Raw genomic sequence first — 15,028 nt, forward strand, 5'->3', positions numbered from 1 at the left:
CCTCCCCAGGAGCTGGGGCCACCGGGGCCCGCCCCCCCCCCCGGCCCGTTTTTTTTTTTTTTTTTTGAGATGGAGTTTTGCTCTTGTTGCCTGACCTGTGCAATGGCACAATCTCGGCTCACCACAACCTCCACCTCCCGGGTTCAAAGTGATTCTCCTTCTTTAGCCTCACAAGTAGCTGGGATTACAGGCATGTGCCACCACGCCCGGCTAATTTTGTATTTTTAGTAGAGACGGGTTTCTCCATGTTGGTCAGGCTGGTCTCAAAATCCCAACCTCAGGTGATCTGTCCACCCTCGGCCTCCCAAAGTGCTGGGATTACAGGCGTGAGCCACTGTGCCCGGCCACCAGGAGCTGTTTTTAGCTCTGGGAATACAGTCGTGAACAAAACAAAAATCCTGATAGTCATGGAACTTACAATAAAAAAATTACAAAATTAAAAAATCTAGTATGCCAGGTGGCACAATGGAGAAATACGAGGTAGAGAAGACGGTTAGGGAGTGCTGAGGTAAAATATGGCAATTCAGGCAAGACCTTAAGGAAGTGAGAGAGCCAGCTGTGGGTAGGGTGGCCACATCATTTATCATTCAATACGGGACACCTCTGAGACTGGAAGGGGACACTATTAATAGTCATCTGGGTCAACAAATTCAAACCAGGCCTGTCCTGGGCAAATGCAGACATATGGACCCTAGCTATCATGCTCTCTGAAGTAAGGGCACAGCAGAGGGGAGAACAAAAGGAAGGACCTGAGATTCAGAGTGAGCCTGATCTCTCTAGGGAACCTCCAAAGTGAAGTGAGAGGGAGAAAGTAGGAGATGAGGACTGAGTGTAACAAGCAGCCACATGACATGAGGGGTCTATCTGCCACCATAATGCCTTGGCTTTTACTCCAAGTGAGTTGGGAAGCCCTTGGAAAATTCTGTGCAGAGAAGTTCATAATCCAAATTCTATTTTAGAAAGGTCACTCTGATTTGTTGTGTTGAAAATAAACGATATGGAAGGGCAAGGGAGGAAGCCAAGACCAGGTAACAGGCTACCGCATCCAGGCAAAAGATGATGGCACCTTACGCCAGGCTAAGACTGATGGAAGTAAGACTATGGATATATCCTGAAGATCTGACATTAATTGGTTGGTTTTGCATATGGTTATAACCAATTAATGTCCGATATATGGTTATAAAAATTTGAATAATTTTATCTAATTTCTTTCAGTGGCTCATTAACATAATTGATCAGGTAGCATAAGGTCAAAGATGGTAGTTCAGTTCCCATGTGGCTATAGATCACCTCTTGATGACCACTAACCCCTTTGAAAACACATGCTATTGGTTATATAAGAGGACTGGGAAAGGGAAAAGATGACCCCACTTCACAATATCACCCTGACTAAAAAACAACCCCAGGAGCCCCCACCATCTATGAGAAGCCAAACATTCAGGGCATACACACACACACACAGACACACACACACAGACACACACACATATAATCAAGCCAGGTGTGGTGGCATGTGCCTGTAGTCCCAACTATTTGGGATGCTGAGGTGAAAGGATCCCAAAAGGTGAGGCTGCAGTGAGATCATGCTACTGTACTCTAGCCTGGACAACAGAGCAAGACCTTGCCTCTTAAAAAAAAAAAAAAAAAAAGACTGTATAATTAAATACTCGCGTACCAATTAAACAATCATTTTGTGTGTTATTCAAATTTTTCTCACATACGGCAGCTTGGTCTTGGAAATATAAATCCATTTGTCTATAAATGTGTTAAACATTGAGTGGAGAAAATGAATAAAGATAAGCACTTTCAGTCTACTGAGGAGACAGACATGGAAACAACCAGTGGAATCATGACATGCCAAGTTGGGTTATGCATATGAAGCTGTGTGGAAACATGCCTAACACATTCCGGGAGGGCGTGGGAAGGAAAGGGTAGGCTTCAAAGAAGAGGTATTGTTGGAGCTGAATCATAAAGACTGAGTTGATGCCTGCCAGTCAGAATCAGGGGTCAAAGACAGGGAAGAAGCATATTCTATAGAGAGGAACTTATCTATGCAAAGGAACACGAGGACACAGTTCTCTTCAGGAGCCACAAGAAATGCCTGGAATACAAAATATGTTATTGTAATGACAACAACGGCTTCTACTTGTTGAGTGCTCACCATGGATGTCAGCACTGTCCTAAGAATGTATGTGGATTACCACACTTAATAGTCAATCTCCAGCCAGGTGTGGTGGCTCATGCCTGTAATCCCAGCACTTCGCGAGGCTGAGATGGGCAGATCACTTGAGGTCAGTAGTTTGAGACCAGCCTGGCCAACATGGCAAGACCCTATCTCTACTAAAAATGCAAAAATTAGCTGGGGGTGGTAGTGTACATCTGTACTCCCAGCCACTTGGGAGGCTGAGGCAGGGGTATCACTTGAACCCGGGAGGCAGAGGTTGCAGAGAGCTGAGATCGCACCACTGCACTCTAGTCTGGGTGACACAGTGAGTCTCCTTCTCAAAAAAAAAAAAAAAAAAAAAAAAAAAAAAGTCAATTTCCTCATGAAGACACTGAGATACCCAGAAATTAGTGTAGTAACTGGCCTGAGGGGGCTTCAGTGCTCATGAGGTGGAGTCAGGCCTCATGTCCTAAGATCCTGGAGCCTGCACTCTTTCTACCTGCAGTACCATGTGGAAGAGGAGGCAGGTGAAGATACAAGCACAGGCAGGAGCCAGGTGATGATCAGCACCATAGCTATGAAGAGCCATGGAACAGTTTACATGTGGGAAGGAGTGGCTGATCAGATCTGCATCTGGAAACATCGGTGACAGTATGGACTATGAACAGAAGGGATGAGAACAGAGCAGGAAGATCATTTTAAAGGCTACTGCAATAATCCTGGTCACAAATGACAGGACTGTGAACAATGCAGTGAGAATGGAAGTGAGGAGCCAGTCAGAAGAAAGGAGGAGCAGAAGAGGAGGCGTGGGCTGGGGAACAAGGAGATATGAGTTTGGCTGTCAATGCTTTAAGGATGAGGTACTTGGGGGCCATCTGAGCAGAGAGGTCCATCAGGTGGACACACCTACAGCTCAGAAGCCCAAGAGAAGGCTGAGCCAGAGCTTCGGGTTGCAGCAAATGCTTTTCCAATTTGAGTATGCCAGGGATCCCTTAGCTCACACAATGGTGTCATGTTAAAATCTTCTACAACCATCCCCAAATAAAGATTCTTTGAAACTTCTTTTCCCCAAAATGATTTTAAAATTCTAAAACAAATTTTCTGGGGAATTAACTGGTCTACCTGAGCTATCCCAGGCCCCAAATAACTTCCAAGACTACCTGGGTACATTCTGGTGCTGCTACCATCAGAACCTGTAATTCCCCCTGCTTCAGTTAACCAGTGAAACTAGTTCAAGTACAGTCCAATGAGTCCCAGAGTAGCCCTCCTCGGTGCAACTCTACCCCAAACAGCCTGGGAGGCTCAAACTCTGTGTTCCTAAAAATGACTCCTTGGAATAGCAAAGCAATAGAAACACTGCCTCTCTAACCTCCTGAAGGTACTTTCAAATAATCTGGCAGCCAGAGGTAACATTTTCAGCCCTCTGAGTACAGGGACACAGTGTCTTCCTATCCCCACATTTTTATTCAATGTGTTTTCTCATCTAAAATAAATGATTGCTGGTGAGTAGGTTAACCAAAAAAAAAGTGAATGAATTAATAAATGAAATAATCATCATTTAGGGATTCTCTTACTGCCAACCCAGTTTCCTAGCCTTAGACATAGGCCTCTAGAGTATTGTTGGATGAACCTACCAATGAATAAAGGAAAATATCATCAACCAACTTGATATAACTTCATTTTCACGACACCTTTTTTTTTTTTCTTTTTGAGACGAAGTCTCGCTCTGTTGCCCAGGCTGGAATGCAGTGGCGCAATCTCGGCTCACTGCAACCTCCGCCTCCCAGGTTCATGCAATTCTCCTGCCTCAACCTCCCAAGCAGCTGGGATGCCATCACACCCGGCTAATTTTTGTATTTTTAGTAGAGACGGGGTTTCACCATGTTGACCAGGCTGGTCTTGAACTCCTGACCTCAGGTGATCCACCCGCCTCGGCCTCCCAAAGTGCTAGGATTACAGATGTGAGCCACCGTGCCCAGTAATGAAACCTTTCTTAAGCTACATTTTAGAAATTCAAGTTAGCTTACAGAACACTAAAGCACAACATAGTAGCCCAATTTTTAAAAAGTTTTAATGTTTTTCACACTCATTTTGTACAATATCTGTCCTCTGAGGCTCCACAAATGCTGCCCATACTGATTCAAGCTCATGTTACCCTACCCCTTAAAGGTACTCTGAACAATGTCATGAAAAGAGGACAGCAGCCTGAGTCAGGATACCTGGCTATTGGTTTGAGAGGTTAGTTTAATATTTCTACCTTTTTGGACATTAAGGTGCCCATGTACAAAATATATTTAATAACTTAAATATATTCTGATCACCCACTAGGGTGATCAGATAAGACAATAGATATAAAAGTATTTCCAAAAAGCATAAAACCAAAGTATCATACCAAACCAATTTCATACTGCTTCCCCCACCCACCCTGAAACTTCACCTTCTAACTATCTACCTAACCAAATTCTACCCTTCAAGTCTTTGGTGCATGCTCACTTCTCTTTTTTTTTTGAGATGGAGTCTCGCTGTGTACCCCAGGCTGGAGTACAACAGCGCAATCTCGGCTCACTACAACCTCTGCCTCCCAGGTTCAATAGATTCTCCTGCTTCAGCCTTCCCAAAAGCTGGGACTACAGGTGTGCGCCACCATGCCTGGCTAATTTTCTTGTGTTTTTGGTAGAGATGGGGTTTTACCATGTTGGCCAGGCTGGTCTCGAACTCCTGACCTCAAGTGACTCACCCACCTCAGGCTCCCAAAGTGTTAGGATTACAGACATGAGCCACTGCACCCAGTCCTGGTGCATGCTCACTTCTCTAAGCAACTATGCAACCCTTCTCTTTTCTGGTCTTAAAACTGGACACATATTGTTCTCCTCTGGGTCTCTCCAGTTATGGAGGTGGGTTAACCCCCCACTGCCCCTGACAACCAAAAGCCCCTCTAGAGCACAGACCACTCCAGCTCTGTCCATGGTGTTGCCCTCAACATGCTCCTAAGCAGCCCTCAATCACGACTCCGGGACAGAATGATGATAAATGTGGCTTGACCAACATGTTCTGAGCTAAAAATGTAACGTGCAGCCCATTTTATCATTCCATGCATTATAGAGCACTGCTTCTAAATAGGTCACCCAAAAGTGTGGCTGAAATGATCTCAAAATAGACATGGCCCGGCTTTTCTGGCCCTGTGTCATTTCTAGATGTGAGCCTGATCTAAACATCCCAACTCTATTACCTCTTGGATTGGTTACCTGCACCACTGTTGCTAAGCAGACCGACAGAAAGTTCTTCTGTTCCACTGAAGTTCAAGAAGGACATGCCGTCACCAGGCTGGCGGGAATTGCTGTGCCTGCAGAGAACAGAGCCCAGCCACCTGGCTTAATGTAGATCATCACCTCTTTTTTCTGCTCACCCTATATCCCGGGGGTGGGGGGTAGGTTCATAAAAATCAAGCCTGAATATTCAGCCACTCAAGCTGGCAGCCACTGGAATCCTTATCTTAAGCCACCAGGCCACAGTGTTTGGTTTGTGTGTCAGTGCCGGTTTCTTGTGACCCTGGCACCCCGGCTGTTTTCCCACTACCAAGCTAGACCACCCACCCTGTCTGCCCTATGCCTCCCTCTTACAAACAAGGATGGGTGTGAGGTGGGTGCTTGAATATATGGACCTGAGTTCATCTGGTTAAGAAGGTCACGCCCTCCCCATATCCCTTATCTATCCCCTAGAGTGTCAAGGTGACTGAAAGAGGGGCCAAAGACTGCACTTTGCAAAGTGTTTTCTAAAGCAAGAGGAATAGTGAGTCCAGGTGTAACCCAGGCTCATGCCTGTCAAGGCTTAAATGACTTTCCTCCTACACTGACTCTCAATTAGATGCTCGAAACACATTCAGAGCTTTGGTTCAAAAAGAGTTTTTCTATAAACATAAGCCTTCATTTCCATTGCTCTTAGCATTAACTTCTTCTAAACTCAACAGTGGGATTTATTTCTGAATAACCAAAATGACAAAAGTCATAGAGAGGTTGCCCAAAACACACAGCATGAATCTCCTGTCCCAGCACTCCAAATCCAAAGAATTTCCTCTCTCGGATTCATCTTTGACTGAGGTTTAGAAAAACCCACGTTTGAGGTTTACAAAGTGTGTTTTGGATTCAAGATAAACCTAAAACAGGGCCTAGGCAACATCTCAGACAAAAATGTCAGGCTGTTTGCTTTGCCCTTCACCAAGTGAAGGGAATGACACTGGCCAGCAAAGGAAGGCCCTGATCTCATACTGTCTTTTCAAGTCTTCTAAACATTTTGTCAATAGTCTGTTCTGCACATTGTCCTGGATGCTGGAGAGTGTTCTCAGGTTACCTTCCAGAGCCCTGTGCACATCCTCACCTTCCAGCAGCTTCATGATATGCTAACTCCAGCAGCTCTGCAGAGGAATGAGTTGGGTCCCTCTGCCAACTGCCTTGCAGCTCCGCCATATTCTGTCGGGTCTGGTGGTGGATCTGGATGGCTTCTCCGGATGGTCCTACCCAGATAAAGAACCACTGAGCATCATTCCCACCTGATAGCTAGTGCTGTGCACTTAACTATACTCTCCCTTCTTTCCACCTACTGGGATACAGATGTTGGTGAGATTGAAAGAAGAACACACCACAGAAGAATGTTATACAAGGGACCCTCTGGCTCCCAGAGGACACCTGCTCTTCTGAGTGGGACCCATCCTACTAAGGGGCCGGGCCTTTATCATCCTGTCTAATCTGTTAAGAAAATTTTAGAATATTGTGTCTCATGTGTGTCAACTGAGTCACCACAGTGAAATATACAAGTACAGGAGGCATGGACCCTTGCCAGGAGGGCTAACACAAACTCAGGAAGAGGGAAATACAAGTGAAACACCAAATGACTCTGTTAATACCTAGGCGAGTAACAACTGTGATTCTAAGAAGCAGAAGATGTTTAAGTGCAAAAAAGGCAGAGTAGGAGATAAATTAGAATTAGTCAAGTCTACAAAATGAGGCTTCCTGGGGAAAGAGAAGTTGAAGAGCTAAGTGTTCAACAAAGTTAACACCGGTTGAAGGAAGAGGGCACCTGGGTAGATGAAATGACACCTGTGAAACTCCAAACCTGAAAAAGGCAAAATATGCAGGAGACCACAAGATTAGCCAAGAAGGAAGAGAGCCTCTGAGGATAGGAATGAAGAAGATAGGGGAGCCTGATGAAGGAGGGCGTTGGCTACTGAAAGGCCAGCTAAAGAGGAGGAAGAAGCAAAGCAAACTGTTTGCTTAACATGGTTCCAATAAGTGTACATGAAGAGTGGGAGGAGGAGAAGCACAGAGGCATGAAAAGCTGAAGGTCACTGAAGAAACACCAAGAGTTCTAAGTGACCTAGAAGGGAACCAGTGGAGATAATAATGGAGGGGAAAGGACACAGAAAGAAACAAGGAGTGTGACTGATTATAGCAGAGATAAGCGGGCAGAACGGGGTTTAGGCATGACCCCCAGTTACAGTCAAATTATTCAGATCTATTTCTCACTGATTTAACTTTCAAATATTAAAGGCAAGTACAAAAGAAAATAGGGATTTCCAGGTATTCAGCAGGATGATTTCCACGAAAAAAATAAAATAAAAATTTGGCTAGGCACGGTGACTCACACCTGTAATGCCAGCACATTGGGAAGCCGGGAGCGGGTGGATTGCTTGAGACCAGGAGTTTGAGACCAGCCTGACCAACATGGTGAAACCCCGTTTCTACTAAAAATACAAAAATTAGCCAGGCGTGGTGGTGCATTCCTGTAATCCCAACTACTTGGAAGGCTGAGGCAGGAGAATCACTTGAACCCGAAAGGCAGAGATTGCAGGTATCCAAGATTACGCCACTGTACTCCAGCCTGGGTAACAGAGTAAGACATTGTCTCACACACACACACACAAAATCCTGGAGTTTAATCCATTTGTTCCTTTCCAGCTCAATAAGAGCCCATTAAGCTAAAGTTTAATTTTAGCCACAGCTTGAGAAAACCCTACTGTCTTCTTGAGAACGGAATATAGATAAAAAAGAACGGACTAGAAAAAAGTGAGTTTGGGGGAAAATTTGTTTTTCAGTTGTCAGAGACACCTATGAGAAAACAAAATAACATAACTCCTTGTAACCAAGATAGAATATCAGTATCCAAGAGAGCTAAGAGAAGAAAGAATGAACAAGAATGAGGGACATCCAACTTAGGAAAGAAAGCAGGTGGCAATGCATAGTTCCTCTCAAATAGAAACAAAAGGCCGGATGCGGCAGCTCACACCTATAATCCCAGCCCTTTGGGAGGTTAAGGTGGGCAGATTGCTTGTGTCCAGGAGTTCAAGACCAGCCTAGGCAACATGGTGAAACCCTGTCTCTACTAAAAATACAAAAAACTAGCCAGGCGTGTTGGCACATGCCTGTAGTCCCAGCTACTTGGGAGGCTGAAGTGGGAGCATCACCTGAGCCCCGAAGGTTGAGGCTGCAGTGAGCTAAGATCGCACCACTGCACTCCAACCTGGGCAACTGGAGAGTGACTCTGTCTCGAAAAAAAAAAAAAAAGCTGAAACAAACGAACAAAAGAGCCCTCAGGTTTATAAAGCTAATTAGTTACAAAGCCTATTCCCAAGTGCATCTTCAAGGATCTTTACAAGAACCCCTGGAATGGCCAAAGTGAGCATGGTTAGCCCATCTTACTGGTGGAGTAACACAGGCACCTGACCAAGGACACATGGGTGACCGACACTGAGGACCAGGGCTAGGAGCTCTTAGTCCAAGGCTCTCTCTTAAGCAACAAACTTACCCACAGGAAAAGTGTGCATCCAGCGCCTTCTGTTGGACGTAAGTTTCATGGGCATTCGAGAGGGAGCGAAGGGGTTAATCAGTGCTCTCTGGGGCGTGTATCCACCAGGTCGAACATGCAGCATGGATTCTGCACTGCCAACGTGGAATCTCCCTGGTGCACTGGAGTCTCGCTGTGGTGGCTCCATCATGTTCTCCAGGACATCTGCCAGTTATCATGGAGTTGAGTCACAAAGAAAAACCACAGAACCACAGTGAAACCAGAACTAGGTAGACTGATAAGCCAAGGCTGACAAGAATCCTGGGCATCGTAAATGTCAGGGAGTGACAGAAATGAGTAAAATTGTCAAACTATAAAGAAATGAAGTATGTTTCCATTTATTTACTTTTAAATACTTGGGAGAAGGGAGTTTTGGTTCTAAATTACTGGCACAATGAAGTCACAACCAAATCTGATGGGAAGGACACTGCCTAGAGATCCTGAACTTTGAGCTGGAAGCAATGACTGAATGATGGGACTTGAGTTGTCTCCCTTGGGAAAGGAACGAGTATATTCTCTAAGAGGGAGGAACAGTAAAAACAGCTATGTGGTGACCAGAAGGGCAGATCTTGGCAGAGCTAGTCAATATCTTCACCATAAACCCATTTAAGCCGGGCACGGTGGCTCACGCCTGTAATCCCAGCTCTCAGGGAGGCAGAGGCGGGAGGACAGCTTGAGCCCAGGAGTTCGAGACCTGCCTGGGTAATACAGCGAGACCCCGTTCTCCACAAAAAGGAAAAAAAAAAAAAAAGACAAAAAAATAAACCCATTTGATTTTCCTATTGGACACAAGACTATAGTTCCCAGCCTCTTTGCAATAAAGCCAAATGACTTAGTTCCGGCCAGCAGAGCACAGGTAGAAATGATATGCTTCAAATCCAGGCCTGGGCCACAATTATCTCCACGAATGATGTGCATTCTTTTTCCCTTTGTGGAAACCTAGGTTCATAATCATGGCATCCCAGGATGGAAGGAACCTGAGTTCCTGAATGACTGAGTGGATCAGTAGACCCTCCACTGACTTAGTGGGCTAGGACATGAGTAAGCAATCAAATGGTATTATGCTAAAAAAAAATTACTGAGAAAAAAAGAATGAAGAAATGGACGCCTCCAGCCTTGACCAGGCAAGGAGATGGTATGATATTTAGACTCCACCCGTCTGGCGCAATGGCAGACAGGTCCCATTATGGAGACAGAGACAGCATGCCTGAGTGGATCAAAGAACTGAAATCCACAACCAGCTCTTCTTGTGTGTATCCCACATTCATCAAGCAACCACCTAGATGAAAAAGTGGGTCCAGCAGATGCAAACTCCAAGGAATTTGTCTTGGCCATCATTATCTACCCAGTGCCTAGCACAGAACCTCATACATTGTAATACTGTATTTCATTCCTCAAGTTGCTTTGTAGGAAAGAAGAGAATGTTCAGATTCCCATAAAAGTTTTACTGTTCATTGTAAATTAATGAATTGATGCTCTAACTTACAAAATAAAAAAGAACATAGTCTAGTTAGTTATTAAGGAAATAAAAGAGAAACCCCCCCCCCCAAAAAAAAAAAAAAAAAAAAAAAAAAAAAAAAGATGAGTATAGGCCAGGTACAGTAGCTTATTTCTGTAATCCCAGCATTTTGGGAGACCAAGGTGGACAGAACACTGGAGCCCAGGAGTTCAAGACCAGCCTGGCAAACAGACTTAAGACTGTTCCTACAAAAACTTTAAAAACTAGCCGGGTGTGGTGGTGCACACCTGTAGTTCCAGCTATTTGGGAGACTGAAGTGGGAAGATCACGTGAGCCCAGGAGGTTGAGGCTGTAGTGAGCCAAGACTGTACCACTGCACCCCAGCCTGGGCCACAGAGTGAGAACCTGTCTCAAAACAAACAAACAAAAGAAACGACCCATGAAACTGCTCAGGCCATCAAGGGTATGCATATACAAAAAGCCAGCAAGTATATGAAAGATGTCACTTTGGCCAGGTGTGGTGGCTCACACCTGTAATCCCAGCACTTTGGGAGGCTGAGGTGGGCAGATTATCTGAGGTCAGGAGTTTGAGACCAGCCTGACCAACATGGTGAAACCCCATCTCCACTAAAATACAAACTAAAAATACAAAATTCAGGGGTCTGGGCCACGGTGGCTCAAGCCTGTATCCAGCAGCTTTGGGAGGCCCGAGACGGGGCGGATCACGAGGTCAGGAGCGGCATCCTGGCTAAACATAGTGAAACCGCCCATCCTCTACCTAAAAAATACAAAAAACTAGGCGCGGGCGAGGTGGCGGGCGCCCTGTAGTCCAGTCTAGGCGTCCGTGGGCCTGAGGCAGGAGAATAGCGAAACCCGGGGAGGCCGGAGCTGCCAGTGAGGCGAGATCCGGGTCAGAATGCACTCCAGCCAGGGCGAACGAGGCGATTACTCCCGTCCTCAAAAAAAAAAAAAAAAAAAATTAGCTGGGTATGGTGGCACAAGTCTATAATCCCAGCTACCAGGGAGGCTGAGGCAGGAGAAGTGCTTGAACCCGGGAGGTGGAGGGTGCAGTGAGCCAAGATTGTGCCACTGCACTCCAGCCTGGGCAACACGAGTGAAACTCCATCTCAAAAAAAAAAAGGAAACGTTGCTTTACAGAAACAATGTGTACCATTTCCACATTACAATGATGGAGATAGTAGGTGGTCCCAGGCCAAACAGCATGGTTGCACACGGGGTCAGTGGCCAAAAAACAGTACTGAATTAAGCACAGACTGTGCTTAAAAATGCACAGTCATGCCGAACTGAAGGGTTTAGGTGCAGATTCTCTGGTCATTGAGCATGTCCAGGTGAACAAAGCACCCAAGATGTGCTGCCTGATGCAAAGAGTTCATGGTCAGATTAACCCATACATGAGCTCCCCCTGCCACACCAAGATGATCCTCATGGAAAAGGAACACATTACTCCTAAACCAGAAAAGGACATTGCACAGAAGAAAAAGATATCCCAAGGCCAGGCATGGTGGCCCATGCCTGTAATTCCAGCACTTTGGGAGGCCAAGGTGGGTGGATCACTGGAGGCCAGGAGTTCAAGACCAGCCTGGCCAACATGGCAAAACCCCATCTCTACTAAAGAAAATCAAAAATTAGCTGGTGTGGTGGCATGTGCCACCAGCTACTCTGGAGGCTAAGGCAGAACAATCACTTGAACCCAGGAGGCAGAGGTTGCAGTGAGCCGAGATCATGCCACTGCAACCTAGCCTGGGCAACATGGGAATAAATTCAGCACAAAACAAATGCAAATAAAAGTTAAAAAAGAAAAAAAAAAACAAAACCGGTAAGTGAAAAACTTTTTTTTTTTTTTTTTGAGATGGAGTCTCCCTCTGTCATCCAGGCTGGAGTGTAGTGGTGCAATCTCGGCTCACTGCAACCTACACCTCCCAAGTTCAAGTGATTCTCCTGCCTCAGCCTCCTGAGTACCTGGTATTACAGGCACCTGCCACCACGCCTAGCTAATTTCTGTATTTTGAGTAGAGACAGTGTTTCACCATGTTGACCAGGCTGGTCTCAAACTTCTGACCTCAAGTGATTCACCCGCCCTGGCCTCCCAAAGTGCTGGAATTACAGGTGTGAGTCACTGCGCTGGACCGGTAAGTGAGAAACTAAAATGCAACATAAGACAGAGGTTGTTTTATGTATGGCACAAATGGAAATGATAAGGAAATAAACCCTTTTGACCCTAGGCCTAAGAAAACCTTTCTATTAACATATGGAAAGGTATATAGTTAAATGATGGATGAAGAAAGGCTAAACGAAAAATAGTATAATAGAGGCAGGGTGCAGTAACATTGGTTCATGCCTGTAATCTCAGCACTTTAGGAGGCCGATGGGTGGATCTCTTGAGCCCAGGAGTTCAAGACCAGCCTGGGAATGGTGAAACCCCATCTCTACAAAAAAAAATAATAATCAGCTAGGTGTGGTGGCATGCCTATAGTCCCAGTTACTTGAGAGGCTGAGGTGGGAGGATCGATTAGGTCCTGGAGTTCAAGGCCACACTGAGGTGAGCTGTGATTGCACCACTGCACTTTAGCCTGAGTGTTCTGTCACCAAAAAAAAAAAGTATAATATATACATAGCTAACAGCTAAAGTGATTTGTACCTACCGCACTGGCAAAGAAATAATTAAGATGTGGGATTTACACCCCACCTCTGACCAATCCTCCCAACTCCAGTCACCCACTATATTAAGAAAGATGTCCCTGGCTCGGTCTGTGCTTCAGCACTCTTACCTCGAGTGCTGGTGTATCCCAAGGAGCTGCTGACTTCATACTGGTGCAGGTGGGGGTGTGGGATCAACAGGATGTTGGCGCTCTTGCCCAGGGAGCTGTCATCAGAAGCCTGGCTCCTCACTTCCTCAGTGGGTAGTGTGCGGCTTGGTAGTGAAGGGCTGGATGAAACATCACAGGAGCTGGCACTCTTTCGACTGTGACTCTCTCGCTCTCGCACAGACCTGCCAGGCAAGAGACAAAAAGTTACCATCAAGCGAGGGATACTGTCCTACCTTGAGTTAAAACTCTAAAACCCATCACCAGCCCAAGCCACATGGGAACCCAATAACAAAAATCCCCAGTGTGATTTACAAGCAGGAAACCTGTATGTGGTACTTCACCCTTAACAGCTTGAGATGTTATATAAGAGAGGGGAGAAAAGACAGACATTACGCAGCCAAAGTCCTAGGATCATAGTTGTAAAGAAAGGACTGCTCCAGGCCAACCCCACCTGATCCCACTGATTAATCTCACATCACTAAAAACAGAATGAGAAGAGAGATACAATGTGATGTGGGAGAAAGTACACAGTGCCCGAGAAGTCTTCTCACCCTCAAATTTGAATCTAAATCTAATCAAGCTTCCAGAGATAATTGCCAGTTTACAGGGAATCTGCAGAATAGAGGAAAACTTAAACATTACAAGGCAACAATCAGCCAAATGTAGAAAACAAGACATTCTACTGTCACACACACACAAAAAAGACATTATAACCAAATGCAAAAAGTGGATCTTGTTTAGGTCCCATTTCAAACTAACTGCAAAAGCACATTTTTGAGGCAATTCAGAAAACTGAGCATGCACTGGCTATTAGAGAGCATTTAGGGATTAGTGTTAATTTTGTTACCAATGATAATGGTACTGTGATAATTTTTTTTTTAATTCTTATTTGTTGAAATGTATACTAATCAGCTTTGTGCCAGGCTGGGTGACACTAAATAAATAAATAACATGTAAAAAAAGAAAGAAACTTATGCTGAAGTACGCACTATTGAAAAAAAAATATAGGCTGCCTGGGATTTGTTTGTTTGTTTTTGTGAGATAGAGTCTCACCCTGTCACCCAGATTGGAGTGCAGTGGCACGATGTCAGCTCACTGCAGCCTCCACCTCCTGGGTTCAAGCAATATTCCTGCCTCAGCCTCCCAAGCAGCTGGCATTACAGGCGCCCGGCACCACACCTGGGTAATTTTTTTGTATATTTAGTAGAGACTGGGTTTCACCATGTTGGCCAGGCTGGTCTCACACTCCTGACCTCAAGTGATCCACCTGCTTTGGCCTCCCAAAATGCTGGGATTACAGGCATGAGCCACTGTGCCCTGCCAATCCTGGGATTTGTTATTAAAATATTCCATCCGGCCGGGCGTGGTGGCTCAAGCCTGTAATCCCAGCACTTTGGGAGGCCGAGACGGGTGGATCACGAGGTCAGGAGATCGAGACCATCCTGGCTAAAACGGTGAAACCCCGTCTCTACTAAAAAAATACAAAAAAACTAGCCGGGCAATGTGGCGGGCGCCTGTAGTCCCAGTTACTCGGGAGGCTGAGGCAGGAGAATGGCGTAAACCCAGGAGGCGGAGCTTATAGTGAGCTGAGATCCGGCCACTGAACTCCAGCCCGGGCTACAGAGCGAGACTCCGTCTCAAAAATAAATAAATAAGTAAAATAAAATAAAATAAAATATTCCATCCAAAATTTAAATGTGGGAGAGGTGATGAAACAAGGCTGACAACATGGTGATAACT

General features: G+C 45.4%; 1 protein-coding gene across 1 annotated transcript in view; it reads right to left on the reverse strand.

Annotated features, from left to right (window-relative positions):
- The window catches only part of DEPDC5 (DEP domain containing 5, GATOR1 subcomplex subunit), a 159,907-nt gene that overhangs the window by 82,876 nt on the left and 62,003 nt on the right, over positions 1 to 15,028 (reverse strand). The window contains 4 exon segments of the mRNA XM_017868941.1: positions 5,410 to 5,507; positions 6,539 to 6,674; positions 8,963 to 9,166; positions 13,250 to 13,470. Of these exon segments, the coding sequence (XP_017724430.1) occupies positions 5,410 to 5,507; positions 6,539 to 6,674; positions 8,963 to 9,166; positions 13,250 to 13,470 (659 nt within the window).

Source organism: Rhinopithecus bieti, unplaced genomic scaffold (assembly GCF_001698545.2).
Source record: "Rhinopithecus bieti isolate Rb0 unplaced genomic scaffold, ASM169854v2 scaffold_4666, whole genome shotgun sequence".
In the NCBI taxonomy this organism is placed as follows: Eukaryota; Metazoa; Chordata; class Mammalia; order Primates; family Cercopithecidae; genus Rhinopithecus; species Rhinopithecus bieti.